At 45.8% G+C, this 20,371-nt stretch overlaps 1 protein-coding gene and 6 non-coding genes across 7 annotated transcripts; 1 reads left to right on the top strand and 6 right to left on the bottom strand.

Annotated features, from left to right (window-relative positions):
* The first annotated feature begins 1,467 nt into the window (after positions 1-1,467).
* On the top strand, positions 1,468-7,666 carry LOC130317680 (uncharacterized). The gene is made up of 2 exons (XM_056552846.1): positions 1,468-1,678; positions 1,860-7,666. Exon 2 carries the CDS (start codon positions 2,195-2,197, stop codon positions 7,121-7,123), a length of 4,929 nt encoding a protein of 1,642 aa, XP_056408821.1. The 5' UTR covers positions 1,468-1,678; positions 1,860-2,194; the 3' UTR covers positions 7,124-7,666.
* Positions 7,667-8,004: 338 nt separating this feature from the next.
* On the bottom strand, positions 8,005-8,195 carry LOC130317693 (U2 spliceosomal RNA). Its single transcript, XR_008864769.1, has one exon. It is a non-coding gene; the product is annotated as a U2 spliceosomal RNA (small nuclear RNA).
* Positions 8,196-10,292: 2,097 nt separating this feature from the next.
* On the bottom strand, positions 10,293-10,483 carry LOC130317690 (U2 spliceosomal RNA). The gene has a single exon (XR_008864766.1). It is a non-coding gene; the product is annotated as a U2 spliceosomal RNA (small nuclear RNA).
* Positions 10,484-12,575: 2,092 nt separating this feature from the next.
* Positions 12,576-12,766, bottom strand: LOC130317689 (U2 spliceosomal RNA). The gene has a single exon (XR_008864765.1). It is a non-coding gene; the product is annotated as a U2 spliceosomal RNA (small nuclear RNA).
* Positions 12,767-14,849: 2,083 nt separating this feature from the next.
* Positions 14,850-15,040, bottom strand: LOC130317701 (U2 spliceosomal RNA). Its single transcript, XR_008864776.1, has one exon. It is a non-coding gene; the product is annotated as a U2 spliceosomal RNA (small nuclear RNA).
* A 2,077-nt stretch (positions 15,041-17,117) lies between these two features.
* LOC130317700 (U2 spliceosomal RNA) lies at positions 17,118-17,308 on the bottom strand. Its single transcript, XR_008864775.1, has one exon. It is a non-coding gene; the product is annotated as a U2 spliceosomal RNA (small nuclear RNA).
* A 2,073-nt stretch (positions 17,309-19,381) lies between these two features.
* LOC130317699 (U2 spliceosomal RNA) lies at positions 19,382-19,572 on the bottom strand. The gene has a single exon (XR_008864774.1). It is a non-coding gene; the product is annotated as a U2 spliceosomal RNA (small nuclear RNA).
* Between the last annotated feature and the right edge of the window lie 799 nt (positions 19,573-20,371).

Genomic DNA, 20,371 nt, shown 5'->3' with positions numbered 1-20,371 from the left:
GCACACACCTACCTTTGTTGCCTGCAGATGCCTCCTTGGCTGTCCCCAAACGGTATCAAACCAACACCCACGGGAAGCTGTAAGCATAGAGGACATGCCTGCACCCCATTGGACTTACCTGTGTGGGTTAAATCCGGGTTATTTGACAACCTATGGCGGTGATGGTTCTGCTCAGGCAGAGCAGTGCTGATGCTCCTCATAAAGCTGTCGCTGCTGTGAAGGTTCTAGGTGACATCACAAATCCCTATGGTTACATACACAACAAAGCTGGGTTGTTGTTGTTTACACTCTGCAAGGCCTGTGGAAGTGAGTGACATCATAGCACTGTAGTTCTGAGGGTTCTAGATGGATGCAACAATCTCCTGTTGCTTCTATGAAGGCCATAATAGACGACATCACCAAACAGCTCCATAGTCACATACACAGCAAAGGAGAGATGTTGTTTACACCTAGTGATGTCAGTGGTATTGAGTGACATCACAGCACAGTGCTAAGGCTCCTGGGCCTGGACACAGCAGCGGCTGCAATATCTCAACGGAGAATACGTTTATATATATGTGTGTGTGTGCGCGTATATATATATATATATATATATATATATATATTTCTCCGCCGAAATCACTTTTAAACCCATTTCCACCTTTTTTTCCCTTCTCTTCCTCTTACTTTTTTTTCACGTTTTTTTACGTTTTTCTCCTTTTCGCCTCTTTTCTGGGCGTATTATTCTTCTTTTTCTTCTTTTTTTTCGTCTAATGCATACCCCATCAGTGCAGCAATGCTTATTCAATACCGCCAGCAGATGGAGACACTGGGGGATAATTTTCTAAGGATTTATACTGATTTTTCCTGTCTGAATTTGTCGCACAGAAAGTTGCAGGCCAAATATGTGTGACATTTCTGCGACTTTAGCTTCTAGAGCATTTTTACAACATTATACATAGGTGCTGAATACATAAAAAGCGACTGTTCAGCGACAGACAAGTCGCATCGGCTGAAAGTAGGCCAGAATGTCAGTCCATGTTGGAGCAGGTTTAGATACAGTCTAAAGTATAGATCTCAAAGTCTGTGCACAGAATTTAGCAAGGGCCTCGCACCTTCTGATGCATCAGGTAGGTGCACAATAGCATAGCCTAACCCTCTGTACTTTGGTCTATATTGATGCGGGACATAGACAGCCAGCTGATGACCAATCCATTAGTGCAATGGATGGCTGGAAGCATTTGTCTTTGCCTTTGCAATACCACAGAAGCAATGCATGGTCAATGTACAGCAATGACACACCTGTGTGAACAGCCAGGAGACCCCCCCCCCCCCATGTTATGTTACATAGTTACATAGTTAGTACGGTCGAAAAAAGACATATGTCCATCAAATTCAACCAGGGAATTAAGGGGTAGGGGTGTGGCGCGATATTGGGGAAGGGATGAGATTTTATATTTCTTCATAAGCATTAATCTTTGTGCTGCCTTCGCAATGTATTTTACATGCTTGGCACTCAGCAGGGTCTGTTCCTTTAAGACCCTCCATTTTCTTGAAGCCTAGAGGCGGGCCTTCTCTCTAAAGCATAGGACTAGCTCCGGCATGTCTCATTCATTCCAGCTCCAGCCACCACAGTGACCAGATCCACAGGACTTCTTAAAGCTAATACAGACTGCAAATCTGATAAATACCAAAGCCTGTGAGTACGGAATTGTTAGTTAGCCTGTGTAGAGAGATGCTAGGCATTTGTAGATAGATAATGTGTTTTCAGTGTGTAGTAAGTGAGCACATGTTAGACCCTATCTATGTATTAGCTATGCATAATGTAAGGCACTTGAATAGCCATGCTTATATTTGTCTTTCATATGTTTGTTTTACAGTTTTACCGCACTTTCATTATATCTCAGTAAAGATTACATCAGTTAAGCAAACCAGCGTGTCTTTCCTTGAGATTCGGTATAAACTTGATGTGAAGCTGTGTCCACGAGACAGCGGAGACATTATAGTAAAAAGGCTTTTAAAACGTTATCAGAAGCAGTTAATCAGCTTTGAATCGTCCGCAGCAGTAAAAAAGACTCATAAATCCTGTGCCCTGCAGTCTGTGTCGGAGTAAGGGCGCGAAGCACTAGAAAGTGAAACTAATTCTCTCACGTGCTATAACACCGCTGTGCTGTGTCCAGTCATCATCATTATCTACGCTGCCAGCTAAATCAAGATGCAGAACCCAGAGAACAGCACTCTGACAGTTAACCCTCAATGCTCCTATAAAGAGGAAGACACCTTGCCAAGAAGTAGATCTAGGTGCACAACATTGTCTAGAGCGTCCAGTCAAACAAATCTAACTTCGGTTAGCGCCGATGCATCAAGATTTAAACGCCATAGTTCTAGACACTCAAGCACCACCAACCTGTCATCCGCTAGCGCCATAGCAACTAAGGCAAGAGCGAAAGCAGAGGCAGCTTGTGCAATGGCGTCCTATGCAAAGCAGGAAGCTGAATTGATGAAAGAACAAGCTGAAGTGCAAGCATCTTTACACTTACTGCAACAGCAGAAAAACGCTGCAGCAGCCTTAGCCGAGGCAGAAGTTCTCACAAGGGCTGCCGAAGCTCAGTTCGCTGACATAGAAACCCAGATGTCACCCCTCAGCGCAAGCCAACGTACCCGTGAGTACATACAGTCACAAGCAACCATGTACACTGACCAGCAGTTCAATTATGCACCAAGACCATCAATAAGCAACTTTGATACTATGCAACACTGCAAGACTGAATTAGAACCTCAGGGTAGGAAGTCAAGTGGTCGCATGCTCAGAGACCAATCTGCCAACCTGACAAGAGTGCAAACGGATGCTGATGTACTCCCTCCTCAAGCAAATACAAGTCTGGATTATAGCAGAAAGACTTACAACAGAGGAGAAGAAAGCAGACTTAGTCAAGTACCTCATCAGCCTTACCAGCCGCAGCCATACCCTGAGTTTACACCCAGGAAGTATTCACCAGATGCAGCAAGAGCTACAGAGGTAGCAAGATTCCTGATGCGCCGTGAGATAGTGAGCGCTGGTCTCATGAAATTCGACGACCGTCCAGAAAACTACTGGGCCTGGAAGTCATCTTTCCTAAGCGGTACCCAAGACTTAGATCTGACAGACAGAGAAAAGCTTGATCTGCTCGTCAAATGGCTAGGACCAGAGTCCACTGAGCAAGCCCAAAGAATCAGATCAGTACATGTTCATGACGCAGCAGCAGGACTTGCAATGGTGTGGAGGAGACTAGAACACTGCTATGGGTCACCTGAAGTGATTGAAGATGCTCTTCTGAAGAGGATAGAAAACTATCCAAGAATGACAAACAAAGACAATCAAAAGCTGAGAGGGTTTGGGGACCTACTCTTAGAAATAGAAGCCGCTAAGTCTAGTGGACATCTGCCAGGTCTCTCATACTTAGATACAGCACGTGGAGTTGATCCCATAATCGAGAAACTTCCTTTCAACTTGCAGGAAAGGTGGGTCACTCAAGCATCAAGATACAAGAAAGAACATCGAGTCGCATTTCCACCATTTGCCTTCCTTGCTGAATTCATCGTAGACCAAGCTGAAACACGCAATGATCCAAGCTTTGCTTTCCTGAACAAGAGAACTGCAAGCTCCCCAAAGGTAGAGCAAAAACATCCAACGCCTTACAAAGAACGCAGAGCAACAGTTTCTGTACGGAAGACAGAAGTCTCGCCTGAGTCTGCAGTCAATCAGGAAGACAACACAAGTAAGAAAGTTGAGGAGCCAGACAAAATATGTCTCATCCACAACAAGCCTCATCCACTAAGAAAATGTCGCAGTTTCAGAAGTAAGACGTTAGAAGAGCGCAAAGCTTACCTTAAAGACAATCACATTTGTTTCAGATGTTGCGCTTCAATTCAGCATCTTGCAAAAGACTGTACAAAAACAATAAAATGCACAGAGTGCAACAGTGACAAACACCTGTCAGCACTGCACCCAGGACCATCACCATGGAAACAAGAAGTTCCAGCAACTCAAGAAGATCATGGTGGGGAGCAAGGCGAGAGTACAACGCCAGCAGTAACCTCAAAGTGTACTGAGATCTGTACAGAGCAGGGCCGCCCCAGATCATGTTCCAAGATATGCTTAGTCAAGGTGTATCCTGCAGGCTTCAGAGAAAAAGCAATCAAGATGTACACAGTCTTGGATGAACAGAGTAACAGATCTCTGGCAAAAACAGAGTTCTTTGACCTCTTCGGTGACAAAGGAAGTCCAACTCCATACACCCTGAAGACTTGTTCTGGAGTTGTAGAGACAACAGGGAGAAGAGCAAACAACTACATCATTGAGTCATTAGATGGAAAGACAAAGGTGACTCTTCCTACCCTCATAGAATGTGATGAGATACCAGACGACAGGTCAGAGATCCCCACACCTGAAGTTGCTCGTCATCACCCCCATCTGGTGCGAATAGCAGACCAGATACCAGCACTAGATCCAGATGCTGCAATCATCCTTCTACTTGGGAGAGATATCCTCGGACTGCACAAAGTCAGAGAACAGTACAATGGGCCACACAATGCACCATTTGCACAACGCCTTGATCTCGGATGGGTCATCGTTGGAGAAGTATGTCTAGACGGACTCCACAAACCAGAAAAGGTAAATGTCTACAGAACACATCTGTTACAGAATGGTCGTACATCTTGTCTTTGCCCATGTACCAACAGTCTACACATTAAAGAGAGACTTGTAAACCCAACACATCATCGGAGTATCCAGAGGTGCATGGAAGACTTAGCCTCAACTGGAGATACAGATGAACTGGGCTGTAAGGTGTTTGAAAGAACACGAGATGACGACAAGCTAGCACCCTCGGTGGAAGATACTCTCTTCCTTGAGATCATGGACAGAGAAGTCTACAGAGACAAATCAGGCAGCTGGGTAGCCCCTCTACCCTTCCGGTCACCACGCCATCGCCTTCCTGACAACAAGGTACAAGCAGAGAAACGCTTCACCTCGTTGCAGCACATGCTACAAAGAAAGCCAAATATGAAGAAACACTTCCAAGCCTTCATGCAGAAGATCTTTGATAACGATCAAGCTGAAAAGGCACCACCACTACAAGAGAACCAAGAACACTGGTACTTACCAATATTTGGGGTGTACCATCCTCAGAAACCAGGCCAGATACGGGTAGTATTTGACTCTAGTGCGAAGCACAAAGGCCTCTCACTAAATTATGTCCTTCTCAGCGGACCGGACCTGAACAATACACTCCTTGGAGTACTCATCAGGTTCAGAAAAGAACTCGTAGCAGTGACAGCAGACGTACAACAGATGTTCTACTGTTTCCTTGTTCGTGAAGATCACAGAGACTACTTAAGGTTCCTGTGGTATGCAGACAATGACTTTAACAAAGAAATCACAGAGTACAGGATGAAGGTACATGTGTTTGGAAACAGCCCTTCTCCAGCTGTAGCTATCTACAACCTGAGACGAGCAGCACAACAAGGTGAAAGACATGGTCAAGAAGCCACACAGTTCGTCATGAAGAACTTCTACGTAGATGATGGACTTGCTTCTTTCTCCAGCAACGAAGAAGCTATCAACGTCCTGAAAAGTACAAGAGAAATGTTGGCAGAATCCAACATAAGACTGAACAAGGTAGCTTCCAACAGCAACAGAGTCATGGAAGCATTTCCAATGGAAGACCGTGCTAAAGACCTCAAAGACTTGGATCTAGGAACAGAATCACCACCCTTGCAAAGAAGTCTTGGGATTAGTTGGGACCTGAAGACTGACAGTTTCACCTTCAGGGTCTCCAGAGAAGAGAAGCCATTCACAAAAAGAGGTGTCCTATCTACAGTCAACAGTCTTTACGACCCCCTGGGGTTCGTAGCACCCATCATCATGCAAGGTAAAGCTCTTTTGAGACAGATCACTACTGAGCAAGAACAAAGTGACTGGGACATACCTCTACCTGAAGAGAAGGAAATGCAGTGGAAGTTGTGGAAAGACTCATTGTTAGAGCTTGAACAACTCAACATCCCTAGACCATACGTATCTGTTTCCTTGTCTGCTACAAAGAGAAGAGAAATATGCATATTCTCTGACGCCTCCACTATGGCTATCGCATCTGTCGCCTACCTTAGGGTAATAGACACTGAGGGACAAAGCCATGTCGGGTTCATCATGGGAAAATCTAAGCTGGCTCCTAGACCCGCTCACACTGTCCCACGTCTAGAACTTTGTGCTGCTGTCTTAGCTGTAGAGATGGCAGACATGATTACAACAGAACTGGACATCGAGATCCATACAATTAACTTTTATACAGACAGCAAGATTGTGTTAGGATATATTCACAATGCTTCAAGAAGATTTTATACATACGTGGCCAACAGAGTGACACGTATCAGAAAGTCTACAAGTCCAGAACAGTGGCATCACATCAGCACAGACAAGAACCCAGCTGATCATGGGACGAGACTAGTGCCAGCCGCTGCGCTCAAGCAAACTAACTGGTTCGTAGGTCCATCCTTTCTTCGTAAACCAGAAACCAAAGAAACTACTCAGGTAGAGACCTTTCAGCTCATAGAACCAGATCAAGACAAAGAGGTAAGACCTCAAGTGACAGTTTGTAGGACTATAGTTACAAGAGACAGTCTGGGCGCTCATAGATTTGAAAGGTTTTCCAGCTGGAAGTCGCTGACCCGTGCAATCGGAAAACTTAAGGTCATGATCATCAGATGCATCCAGCAGGAAGTCTTTAAAGAAGAAATCCAAGGCCTTCTGAAAACGGAAGAGATTTCTCAACACAATTCGCTCAAGGACTTGTACACCAAGCAAAGGAAACAAGTTCAAAGTCTTGCGGACATTTTCTGGAAGAGGTGGAGACAGGAATACCTGGTGATATTCCAGCCACGCAAGAAATGGCAAGATGACAAGCCCAATTTACAAGTTGGAGACTTTGTCCTACTGAAAGACTCTCAGGCCCACAGGAACGAGTGGCCTATTGGACTCATTGTGGGGACTGATCCTAGTAGTGATGCTAGAGTTAGAAAGGTTGAAGTTAGGATTGTTAGACAGGGCATTCCCAAAGTGTATGCAAGGCCAATTTCTGAAGTAGTTTTACTTCTGTCCAAGGGTTAGTGGCATAACAAAAAGTATGCCAGGTGGGGAGTGTGCTGCCTTCGCAATGTATTTTACATGCTTGGCACTCAGCAGGGTCTGTTCCTTTAAGACCCTCCATTTTCTTGAAGCCTAGAGGCGGGCCTTCTCTCTAAAGCATAGGACTAGCTCCGGCATGTCTCATTCATTCCAGCTCCAGCCACCACAGTGACCAGATCCACAGGACTTCTTAAAGCTAATACAGACTGCAAATCTGATAAATACCAAAGCCTGTGAGTACGGAATTGTTAGTTAGCCTGTGTAGAGAGATGCTAGGCATTTGTAGATAGATAATGTGTTTTCAGTGTGTAGTAAGTGAGCACATGTTAGACCCTATCTATGTATTAGCTATGCATAATGTAAGGCACTTGAATAGCCATGCTTATATTTGTCTTTCATATGTTTGTTTTACAGTTTTACCGCACTTTCATTATATCTCAGTAAAGATTACATCAGTTAAGCAAACCAGCGTGTCTTTCCTTGAGATTCGGTATAAACTTGATGTGAAGCTGTGTCCACGAGACAGCGGAGACATTATAATCTTATTTTGTCAATTAGGAACATTCAGCACCCACCCGCTATCAAGGCAGCTGCCTATCATGTCATGCCCTACCTGCACAGGTGTGCTGGCTACTCAAATGATCCAATTAAGGAGGCCATTTAGTCAGCAGCAGCAGAAGTCCTGTGCCTGGACGCTCCAACAGCGGCCAGACACAAGCAGAAGCAGAAGCAGCAGAAGCAGCAGCAGCACCACCTTTTGTTTTTTGGCTGCAGCAGCAGCAAGGCCCACAGGGCTGGCTAGCTGGCTAGCCAGCAAGCAGGTAGCAATGAAAGTAGGAATCTTTCTTTTTAACCCTGTAAGGGGGTGGTGCACTGTACCCGAAGATACTGCCATATCGGGTCAATGCATAGGGCGACGGAAGCAAGCTTCGAAATCGGCCCCCATTCTCAAAAATCCATTTAATATATGGTCCCCAGATAGGGGACGTATCAGATATTAAACTGATAAGAACAGATACTACACTTGATCTTAGCCAAAAGGCCGAGAAGCGATAACCGTGAAAGGGGCGGGCCCAACAAGGTGCCCTTCATGGGCACTATCACTGCTTGCTGTCAGGGAGGCTGCCAGACAATTTTCCATGCACACTCTGGGCTGGGGGGCAGTCAACCACCAGTACACACAGCAGAACCTAAACCCATACCATTATTGCTAAGCAGCAAGACAGGGGCCCATTGCACTCCCACGGGGCCTTTTTAAATGCAATCCATAACCCGGATTTGCCAGGAACCCTTCTTACTCCTCCTACTTGCATGTGACACTGGGCTTAGGATCTGCATAGGAAACACACACACAAGCACACACCTACCTTTGTTGCCTGCAGATGCCTCCTTGGCTGTCCCCAAACGGTATCAAACCAACACCCACGGGAAGCTGTAAGCATAGAGGACATGCCTGCACCCCATTGGACTTACCTGTGTGGGTTAAATCCGGGTTATTTGACAACCTATGGCGGTGATGGTTCTGCTCAGGCAGAGCAGTGCTGATGCTCCTCATAAAGCTGTCGCTGCTGTGAAGGTTCTAGGTGACATCACAAATCCCTATGGTTACATACACAACAAAGCTGGGTTGTTGTTGTTTACACTCTGCAAGGCCTGTGGAAGTGAGTGACATCATAGCACTGTAGTTCTGAGGGTTCTAGATGGATGCAACAATCTCCTGTTGCTTCTATGAAGGCCATAATAGACGACATCACCAAACAGCTCCATAGTCACATACACAGCAAAGGAGAGATGTTGTTTACACCTAGTGATGTCAGTGGTATTGAGTGACATCACAGCACAGTGCTAAGGCTCCTGGGCCTGGACACAGCAGCGGCTGCAATATCTCAACGGAGAATACGTTTATATATATGTGTGTGTGTGCGCGTATATATATATATATATATATATATATATATATATATATATATATATTTCTCCGCCGAAATCACTTTTAAACCCATTTCCACCTTTTTTTCCCTTCTCTTCCTCTTACTTTTTTTTCACGTTTTTTTACGTTTTTCTCCTTTTCGCCTCTTTTCTGGGCGTATTATTCTTCTTTTTCTTCTTTTTTTTCGTCTAATGCATACCCCATCAGTGCAGCAATGCTTATTCAATACTGCCAGCAGATGGAGACACTGGGGGATAATTTTCTAAGGATTTATACTGATTTTTCCTGTCTGAATTTGTCGCACAGAAAGTTGCAGGCCAAATATGTGTGACATTTCTGCGACTTTAGCTTCTAGAGCATTTTTACAACATTATACATAGGTGCTGAATACATAAAAAGCGACTGTTCAGCGACAGACAAGTCGCATCGGCTGAAAGTAGGCCAGAATGTCAGTCCATGTTGGAGCAGGTTTAGATACAGTCTAAAGTATAGATCTCAAAGTCTGTGCACAGAATTTAGCAAGGGCCTCGCACCTTCTGATGCATCAGGTAGGTGCACAATAGCATAGCCTAACCCTCTGTACTTTGGTCTATATTGATGCGGGACATAGACAGCCAGCTGATGACCAATCCATTAGTGCAATGGATGGCTGGAAGCATTTGTCTTTGCCTTTGCAATACCACAGAAGCAATGCATGGTCAATGTACAGCAATGACACACCTGTGTGAACAGCCAGGAGACCCCCCCCCCCCCCCCCCATGTTATGTTACATAGTTACATAGTTAGTACGGTCGAAAAAAGACATATGTCCATCAAGTTCAACCAGGGAATTAAGGGGTAGGGGTGTGGCGCGATATTGGGGAAGGGATGAGATTTTATATTTCTTCATAAGCATTAATCTTATTTTGTCAATTAGGAACATTCAGCACCCACCCGCTATCAAGGCAGCTGCCTATCATGTCATGCCCTACCTGCACAGGTGTGCTGGCTACTCAAATGATCCAATTAAGGAGGCCATTTAGTCAGCAGCAGCAGAAGTCCTGTGCCTGGACGCTCCAACAGCGGCCAGACACAAGCAGAAGCAGAAGCAGCAGAAGCAGCAGCAGCACCACCTTTTGTTTTTTGGCTGCAGCAGCAGCAAGGCCCACAGGGCTGGCTAGCTGGCTAGCCAGCAAGCAGGTAGCAATGAAAGTAGGAATCTTTCTTTTTAACCCTGTAAGGGGGTGGTGCACTGTACCCGAAGATACTGCCATATCGGGTCAATGCATAGGGCGACGGAAGCAAGCTTCGAAATCGGCCCCCGTTCTCAAAAATCCATTTAATATATGGTCCCCAGATAGGGGACGTATCAGATATTAAACTGATAAGAACAGATACTACACTTGATCTTAGCCAAAAGGCCGAGAAGCGATAACCGTGAAAGGGGCGGGCCCAACAAGGTGCCCTTCATGGGCACTATCACTGCTTGCTGTCAGGGAGGCTGCCAGACAATTTTCCATGCACACTCTGGGCTGGGGGGCAGTCAACCACCAGTACACACAGCAGAACCTAAACCCATACCATTATTGCTAAGCAGCAAGACAGGGGCCCATTGCACTCCCACGGGGCCTTTTTAAATGCAATCCATAACCCGGATTTGCCAGGAACCCTTCTTACTCCTCCTACTTGCATGTGACACTGGGCTTAGGATCTGCATAGGAAACACACACACAAGCACACACCTACCTTTGTTGCCTGCAGATGCCTCCTTGGCTGTCCCCAAACGGTATCAAACCAACACCCACGGGAAGCTGTAAGCATAGAGGACATGCCTGCACCCCATTGGACTTACCTGTGTGGGTTAAATCCGGGTTATTTGACAACCTATGGCGGTGATGGTTCTGCTCAGGCAGAGCAGTGCTGATGCTCCTCATAAAGCTGTCGCTGCTGTGAAGGTTCTAGGTGACATCACAAATCCCTATGGTTACATACACAACAAAGCTGGGTTGTTGTTGTTTACACTCTGCAAGGCCTGTGGAAGTGAGTGACATCATAGCACTGTAGTTCTGAGGGTTCTAGATGGATGCAACAATCTCCTGTTGCTTCTATGAAGGCCATAATAGACGACATCACCAAACAGCTCCATAGTCACATACACAGCAAAGGAGAGATGTTGTTTACACCTAGTGATGTCAGTGGTATTGAGTGACATCACAGCACAGTGCTAAGGCTCCTGGGCCTGGACACAGCAGCGGCTGCAATATCTCAACGGAGAATACGTTTATATATATGTGTGTGTGTGCGCGTATATATATATATATATATATATATATATATATATATATATATATTTCTCCGCCGAAATCACTTTTAAACCCATTTCCACCTTTTTTTCCCTTCTCTTCCTCTTACTTTTTTTTCACGTTTTTTTACGTTTTTCTCCTTTTCGCCTCTTTTCTGGGCGTATTATTCTTCTTTTTCTTCTTTTTTTTCGTCTAATGCATACCCCATCAGTGCAGCAATGCTTATTCAATACTGCCAGCAGATGGAGACACTGGGGGATAATTTTCTAAGGATTTATACTGATTTTTCCTGTCTGAATTTGTCGCACAGAAAGTTGCAGGCCAAATATGTGTGACATTTCTGCGACTTTAGCTTCTAGAGCATTTTTACAACATTATACATAGGTGCTGAATACATAAAAAGCGACTGTTCAGCGACAGACAAGTCGCATCGGCTGAAAGTAGGCCAGAATGTCAGTCCATGTTGGAGCAGGTTTAGATACAGTCTAAAGTATAGATCTCAAAGTCTGTGCACAGAATTTAGCAAGGGCCTCGCACCTTCTGATGCATCAGGTAGGTGCACAATAGCATAGCCTAACCCTCTGTACTTTGGTCTATATTGATGCGGGACATAGACAGCCAGCTGATGACCAATCCATTAGTGCAATGGATGGCTGGAAGCATTTGTCTTTGCCTTTGCAATACCACAGAAGCAATGCATGGTCAATGTACAGCAATGACACACCTGTGTGAACAGCCAGGAGACCCCCCCCCCCCCCCATGTTATGTTACATAGTTACATAGTTAGTACGGTCGAAAAAAGACATATGTCCATCAAGTTCAACCAGGGAATTAAGGGGTAGGGGTGTGGCGCGATATTGGGGAAGGGATGAGATTTTATATTTCTTCATAAGCATTAATCTTATTTTGTCAATTAGGAACATTCAGCACCCACCCGCTATCAAGGCAGCTGCCTATCATGTCATGCCCTACCTGCACAGGTGTGCTGGCTACTCAAATGATCCAATTAAGGAGGCCATTTAGTCAGCAGCAGCAGAAGTCCTGTGCCTGGACGCTCCAACAGCGGCCAGACACAAGCAGAAGCTGAAGCAGCAGAAGCAGCAGCAGCACCACCTTTTGTTTTTTGGCTGCAGCAGCAGCAAGGCCCACAGGGCTGGCTAGCTGGCTAGCCAGCAAGCAGGTAGCAATGAAAGTAGGAATCTTTCTTTTTAACCCTGTAAGGGGGTGGTGCACTGTACCCGAAGATACTGCCATATCGGGTCAATGCATAGGGCGACGGAAGCAAGCTTCGAAATCGGCCCCCGTTCTCAAAAATCCATTTAATATATGGTCCCCAGATAGGGGACGTATCAGATATTAAACTGATAAGAACAGATACTACACTTGATCTTAGCCAAAAGGCCGAGAAGCGATAACCGTGAAAGGGGCGGGCCCAACAAGGTGCCCTTCATGGGCACTATCACTGCTTGCTGTCAGGGAGGCTGCCAGACAATTTTCCATGCACACTCTGGGCTGGGGGGCAGTCAACCACCAGTACACACAGCAGAACCTAAACCCATACCATTATTGCTAAGCAGCAAGACAGGGGCCCATTGCACTCCCACGGGGCCTTTTTAAATGCAATCCATAACCCGGATTTGCCAGGAACCCTTCTTACTCCTCCTACTTGCATGTGACACTGGGCTTAGGATCTGCATAGGAAACACACACACAAGCACACACCTACCTTTGTTGCCTGCAGATGCCTCCTTGGCTGTCCCCAAACGGTATCAAACCAACACCCACGGGAAGCTGTAAGCATAGAGGACATGCCTGCACCCCATTGGACTTACCTGTGTGGGTTAAATCTGGGTTATTTGACAACCTATGGCGGTGATGGTTCTGCTCAGGCAGAGCAGTGCTGATGCTCCTCATAAAGCTGTCGCTGCTGTGAAGGTTCTAGGTGACATCACAAATCCCTATGGTTACATAGACAACAAAGCTGGGTTGTTGTTGTTTACACTCTGCAAGGCCTGTGGAAGTGAGTGACATCATAGCACTGTAGTTCTGAGGGTTCTAGATGGATGCAACAATCTCCTGTTGCTTCTATGAAGGCCATAATAGACGACATCACCAAACAGCTCCATAGTCACATACACAGCAAAGGAGAGATGTTGTTTACACCTAGTGATGTCAGTGGTATTGAGTGACATCACAGCACAGTGCTAAGGCTCCTGGGCCTGGACACAGCAGCGGCTGCAATATCTCAACGGAGAATACGTTTATATATATGTGTGTGTGTGCGCGTATATATATATATATATATATATATATATATATATATATATATTTCTCCACCGAAATCACTTTTAAACCCATTTCCACCTTTTTTTCCCTTCTCTTCCTCTTACTTTTTTTTCACGTTTTTTTACGTTTTTCTCCTTTTCGCCTCTTTTCTGGGCGTATTATTCTTCTTTTTCTTCTTTTTTTTCGTCTAATGCATACCCCATCAGTGCAGCAATGCTTATTCAATACCGCCAGCAGATGGAGACACTGGGGGATAATTTTCTAAGGATTTATACTGATTTTTCCTGTCTGAATTTGTCGCACAGAAAGTTGCAGGCCAAATATGTGTGACATTTCTGCGACTTTAGCTTCTAGAGCATTTTTACAACATTATACATAGGTGCTGAATACATAAAAAGCGACTGTTCAGCGACAGACAAGTCGCATCGGCTGAAAGTAGGCCAGAATGTCAGTCCATGTTGGAGCAGGTTTAGATACAGTCTAAAGTATAGATCTCAAAGTCTGTGCACAGAATTTAGCAAGGGCCTCGAACCTTCTGATGCATCAGGTAGGTGCACAATAGCATAGCCTAACCCTCTGTACTTTGGTCTATATTGATGCGGGACATAGACAGCCAGCTGATGACCAATCCATTAGTGCAATGGATGGCTGGAAGCATTTGTCTTTGCCTTTGCAATACCACAGAAGCAATGCATGGTCAATGTACAGCAATGACACACCTGTGTGAACAGCCAGGAGACCCCCCCCCCCCCCATGTTATGTTACATAGTTACATAGTTAGTACGGTCGAAAAAAGACATATGTCCATCAAGTTCAACCAGGGAATTAAGGGGTAGGGGTGTGGCGCGATATTGGGGAAGGGATGAGATTTTATATTTCTTCATAAGCATTAATCTTATTTTGTCAATTAGGAACATTCAGCACCCACCCGCTATCAAGGCAGCTGCCTATCATGTCATGCCCTACCTGCACAGGTGTGCTGGCTACTCAAATGATCCAATTAAGGAGGCCATTTAGTCAGCAGCAGCAGAAGTCCTGTGCCTGGACGCTCCAACAGCGGCCAGACACAAGCAGAAGCAGCAGAAGCAGCAGCAGCACCACCTTTTGTTTTTTGGCTGCAGCAGCAGCAAGGCCCACAGGGCTGGCTAGCTGGCTAGCCAGCAAGCAGGTAGCAATGAAAGTAAGAATCTTTCTTTTTAACCCTGTAAGGGGGTGGTGCACTGTACCCGAAGATACTGCCATATCGGGTCAATGCATAGGGCGACGGAAGCAAGCTTCGAAATCGGCCCCCGTTCTCAAAAATCCATTTAATATATGGTCCCCAGATAAGGGACGTATCAGATATTAAACTGATAAGAACAGATACTACACTTGATCTTAGCCAAAAGGCCGAGAAGCGATAACCGTGAAAGGGGCGGGCCCAACAAGGTGCCCTTCATGGGCACTATCACTGCTTGCTGTCAGGGAGGCTGCCAGACAATTTTCCATGCACACTCTGGGCTGGGGGGCAGTCAACCACCAGTACACACAGCAGAACCTAAACCCATACCATTATTGCTAAGCAGCAAGACAGGGGCCCATTGCACTCCCACGGGGCCTTTTTAAATACAATCCATAACCCGGATTTGCCAGGAACCCTTCTTACTCCTCCTACTTGCATGTGACACTGGGCTTAGGATCTGCATAGGAAACACACACACAAGCACACACCTACCTTTGTTGCCTGCAGATGCCTCCTTGGCTGTCCCCAAACGGTATCAAACCAACACCCACGGGAAGCTGTAAGCATAGAGGACATGCCTGCACCCCATTGGACTTACCTGTGTGGGTTAAATCCGGGTTATTTGACAACCTATGGCGGTGATGGTTCTGCTCAGGCAGAGCAGTGCTGATGCTCCTCATAAAGCTGTCGCTGCTGTGAAGGTTCTAGGTGACATCACAAATCCCTATGGTTACATAGACAACAAAGCTGGGTTGTTGTTGTTTACACTCTGCAAGGCCTGTGGAAGTGAGTGACATCATAGCACTGTAGTTCTGAGGGTTCTAGATGGATGCAACAATCTCCTGTTGCTTCTATGAAGGCCATAATAGACGACATCACCAAACAGCTCCATAGTCACATACACAGCAAAGGAGAGATGTTGTTTACACCTAGTGATGTCAGTGGTATTGAGTGACATCACAGCACAGTGCTAAGGCTCCTGGGCCTGGACACAGCAGCGGCTGCAATATCTCAACGGAGAATACGTTTATATATATGTGTGTGTGTGCGCGTATATATATATATATATATATATATATATATATATATATATTTCTCCGCCGAAATCACTTTTAAACCCATTTCCACCTTTTTTTCCCTTCTCTTCCTCTTACTTTTTTTTCACGTTTTTTTACGTTTTTCTCCTTTTCGCCTCTTTTCTGGGCGTATTATTCTTCTTTTTCTTCTTTTTTTTCGTCTAATGCATACCCCATCAGTGCAGCAATGCTTATTCAATACCGCCAGCAGATGGAGACACTGGGGGATAATTTTCTAAGGATTTATACAGATTTTTCCTGTCTGAATTTGTCGCACAGAAAGTTGCAGGCCAAATATGTGTGACATTTCTGCGACTTTAGCTTCTAGAGCATTTTTACAACATTATACATAGGTGCTGAATACATAAAAAGCGACTGTTCAGCGACAGACAAGTCGCATCGGCTGAAAGTAGGCCAGAATGTCAGTCCATGTTGGAGCAGGTTTAGATACAGTCTAAAGTATAGATCTCAAAGTCTGTGCACAGAATTTAGCAAGGGCCTCGCACCTTCTGATGCATCAGGTAGGTGCACAATAGCATAGCCTAACCCTCTGTACTTTGGTCTATATTGATGCGGGACATAGACAGCCAGCTGATGACCAATCCATTAGTGCAATGGATGGCTGGAAGCATTTGTCTTTGCCTTTGCAATACCACAGAAGCAATGCATGGTCAATGTACAGCAATGACACACCTGTGTGAACAGCCAGGAGACCCCCCCCCCCCCCCCCCCATGTTATGTTACATAGTTACATAGTTAGTACGGTCGAAAAAAGACATATGTCCATCAAGTTCAACGAGGGAATTAAGGGGTAGGGGTGTGGCGCGATATTGGGGAAGGGATGAGATTTTATATTTCTTCATAAGCATTAATCTTATTTTGTCAATTAGGAACATTCAGCACCCACCCGCTATCAAGGCAGCTGCCTATCATGTCATGCCCTACCTGCACAGGTGTGCTGGCTACTCAAATGATCCAATTAAGGAGGCCATTTAGTCAGCAGCAGCAGAAGTCCTGTGCCTGGACGCTCCAACAGCGGCCAGACACAAGCAGAAGCAGCAGCAGCACCACCTTTTGTTTTTTGGCTGCAGCAGCAGCAAGGCCCACAGGGCTGGCTAGCTGGCTAGCCAGCAAGCAGGTAGCAATGAAAGTAGGAATCTTTCTTTTTAACCCTGTAAGGGGGTGGTGCACTGTACCCGAAGATACTGCCATATCGGGTCAATGCATAGGGCGACGGAAGCAAGCTTCGAAATCGGCCCCCGTTCTCAAAAATCCATTTAATATATGGTCCCCAGATAAGGGACGTATCAGATATTAAACTGATAAGAACAGATACTACACTTGATCTTAGCCAAAAGGCCGAGAAGCGATAACCGTGAAAGGGGCGGGCCCAACAAGGTGCCCTTCATGGGCACTATCACTGCTTGCTGTCAGGGAGGCTGCCAGACAATTTTCCATGCACACTCTGGGCTGGGGGGCAGTCAACCACCAGTACACACAGCAGAACCTAAACCCATACCATTATTGCTAAGCAGCAAGACAGGGGCCCATTGCACTCCCACGGGGCCTTTTTAAATGCAATCCATAACCCGGATTTGCCAGGAACCCTTCTTACTCCTCCTACTTGCATGTGACACTGGGCTTAGGATCTGCATAGGAAACACACACACAAGCACACACCTACCTTTGTTGCCTGCAGATGCCTCCTTGGCTGTCCCCAAACGGTATCAAACCAACACCCACGGGAAGCTGTAAGCATAGAGGACATGCCTGCACCCCATTGGACTTACCTGTGTGGGTTAAATCCGGGTTATTTGACAACCTATGGCGGTGATGGTTCTGCTCAGGCAGAGCAGTGCTGATGCTCCTCATAAAGCTGTCGCTGCTGTGAAGGTTCTAGGTGACATCACAAATCCCTATGGTTACATAGACAACAAAGCTGGGTTGTTGTTGTTTACACTCTGCAAGGCCTGTGGAAGTGAGTGACATCATAGCACTGTAGTTCTGAGGGTTCTAGATGGATGCAACAATCTCCTGTTGCTTCTATGAAGGCCATAATAGACGACATCACCAAACAGCTCCATAGTCACATACACAGCAAAGGAGAGATGTTGTTTACACCTAGTGATGTCAGTGGTATTGAGTGACATCACAGCACAGTGCTAAGGCTCCTGGGCCTGGACACAGCAGCGGCTGCAATATCTCAACGGAGAATACGTTTATATATATGTGTGTGTGTGCGCGTATATATATATATATATATATATATATATATTTCTCCGCCGAAATCACTTTTAAACCCATTTCCACCTTTTTTTCCCTTCTCTTCCTCTTACTTTTTTTTCACGTTTTTTTACGTTTTTCTCCTTTTCGCCTCTTTTCTGGGCGTATTATTCTTCTTTTTCTTCTTTTTTTTCGTCTAATGCATACCCCATCAGTGCAGCAATGCTTATTCAATACCGCCAGCAGATGGAGACACTGGGGGATAATTTTCTAAGGATTTATACTGATTTTTCCTGTCTGAATTTGTCGCACAGAAAGTTGCAGGCCAAATATCTGTGACATTTCTGCGACTTTAGCTTCTAGAGCATTTTTACAACATTATACATAGGTGCTGAATACATAAAAAGCGACTGTTCAGCGACAGACAAGTCGCATCGGCTGAAAGTAGGCCAGAATGTCAGTCCATGTTGGAGCAGGTTTAGATACAGTCTAAAGTATAGATCTCAAAGTCTGTGCACAGAATTTAGCAAGGGCCTCGCACCTTCTGATGCATCAGGTAGGTGCACAATAGCATAGCCTAACCCTCTGTACTTTGGTCTATATTGATGCGGGACATAGACAGCCAGCTGATGACCAATCCATTAGTGCAATGGATGGCTGGAAGCATTTGTCTTTGCCTTTGCAATACCACAGAAGCAATGCATGGTCAATGTACAGCAATGACACACCTGTGTGAACAGCCAGGAGACCCCCCCCCCCCCCCCATGTTATGTTACATAGTTACATAGTTAGTACGGTCGAAAAAAGACATATGTCCATCAAGTTCAACGAGGGAATTAAGGGGTAGGGGTGTGGCGCGATATTGGGGAAGGGATGAGATTTTATATTTCTTCATAAGCATTAATCTTATTTTGTCAATTAGGAACATTCAGCACCCACCCGCTATCAAGGCAGCTGCCTATCATGTCATGCCCTACCTGCACAGGTGTGCTGGCTACTCAAATGATCCAATTAAGGAGGCCATTTAGTCAGCAGCAGCAGAAGTCCTGTGCCTGGACGCTCCAACAGCGGCCAGACACAAGCAGAAGCAGCAGAAGCAGCAGCAGCACCACCTTTTGTTTTTTGGCTGCAGCAGCAGCAAGGCCCACAGGGCTGGCTAGCTGGCTAGCCAGCAAGCAGGTAGCAATGAAAGTAGGAATCTTTCTTTTTAACCCTGTAAGGGGGTGGTGCACTGTACCCGAAGATACTGCCATATCGGGTCAATGCATAGGGCGACGGAAGCAAGCTTCGAAATCGGCCCCCGTTCTCAAAAATCCATTTAATATATGGTCCCCAGATAAGGGACGTATCAGATATTAAACTGATAAGAACAGATACTACACTTGATCTTAGCCAAAAGGCCGAGAAGCGATAACCGTGAAAGGGGCGGGCCCAACAAGGTGCCCTTCATGGGCACTATCACTGCTTGCTGTCAGGGAGGCTGCCAGACAATTTTCCATGCACACTCTGGGCTGGGGGGCAGTCAACCACCAGTACACACAGCAGAACCTAAACCCATACCATTATTGCTAAGCAGCAAGACAGGGGCCCATTGCACTCCCACGGGGCCTTTTTAAATGCAATCCATAACCCGGATTTGCCAGGAACCCTTCTTACTCCTCCTACTTGCATGTGACACTGGGCTTAGGATCTGCATAGGAAACACACACACAAGCACACACCTACCTTTGTTGCCTGCAGATGCCTCCTTGGCTGTCCCCAAACGGTATCAAACCAACACCCACGGGAAGCTGTAAGCATAGAGGACATGCCTGCACCCCATTGGACTTACCTGTGTGGGTTAAATCCGGGTTATTTGACAACCTATGGCGGTGATGGTTCTGCTCAGGCAGAGCAGTGCTGATGCTCCTCATAAAGCTGTCGCTGCTGTGAAGGTTCTAGGTGACATCACAAATCCCTATGGTTACATAGACAACAAAGCTGGGTTGTTGTTGTTTACACTCTGCAAGGCCTGTGGAAGTGAGTGACATCATAGCACTGTAGTTCTGAGGGTTCTAGATGGATGCAACAATCTCCTGTTGCTTCTATGAAGGCCGTAATAGACGACATCACCAAACAGCTCCATAGTCACATACACAGCAAAGGAGAGATGTTGTTTACACCTAGTGATGTCAGTGGTATTGAGTGACATCACAGCACAGTGCTAAGGCT

The sequence above is a fragment of the Hyla sarda genome, unplaced genomic scaffold (assembly GCF_029499605.1).
Source record: "Hyla sarda isolate aHylSar1 unplaced genomic scaffold, aHylSar1.hap1 scaffold_2007, whole genome shotgun sequence".
Lineage (NCBI taxonomy): Eukaryota > Metazoa > Chordata > Amphibia > Anura > Hylidae > Hyla > Hyla sarda.
Note: the sequence above shows the minus strand (reverse complement) of the source record. Positions and strands in the feature narration are given on the sequence as shown.

Coding starts and splice junctions, on each gene's coding strand:
- LOC130317680 (XM_056552846.1), top strand. CDS start 2,195: ATGCAGAACCCAGAGAACAGCACTCTGACAGTTAACCCTCAATGCTCC.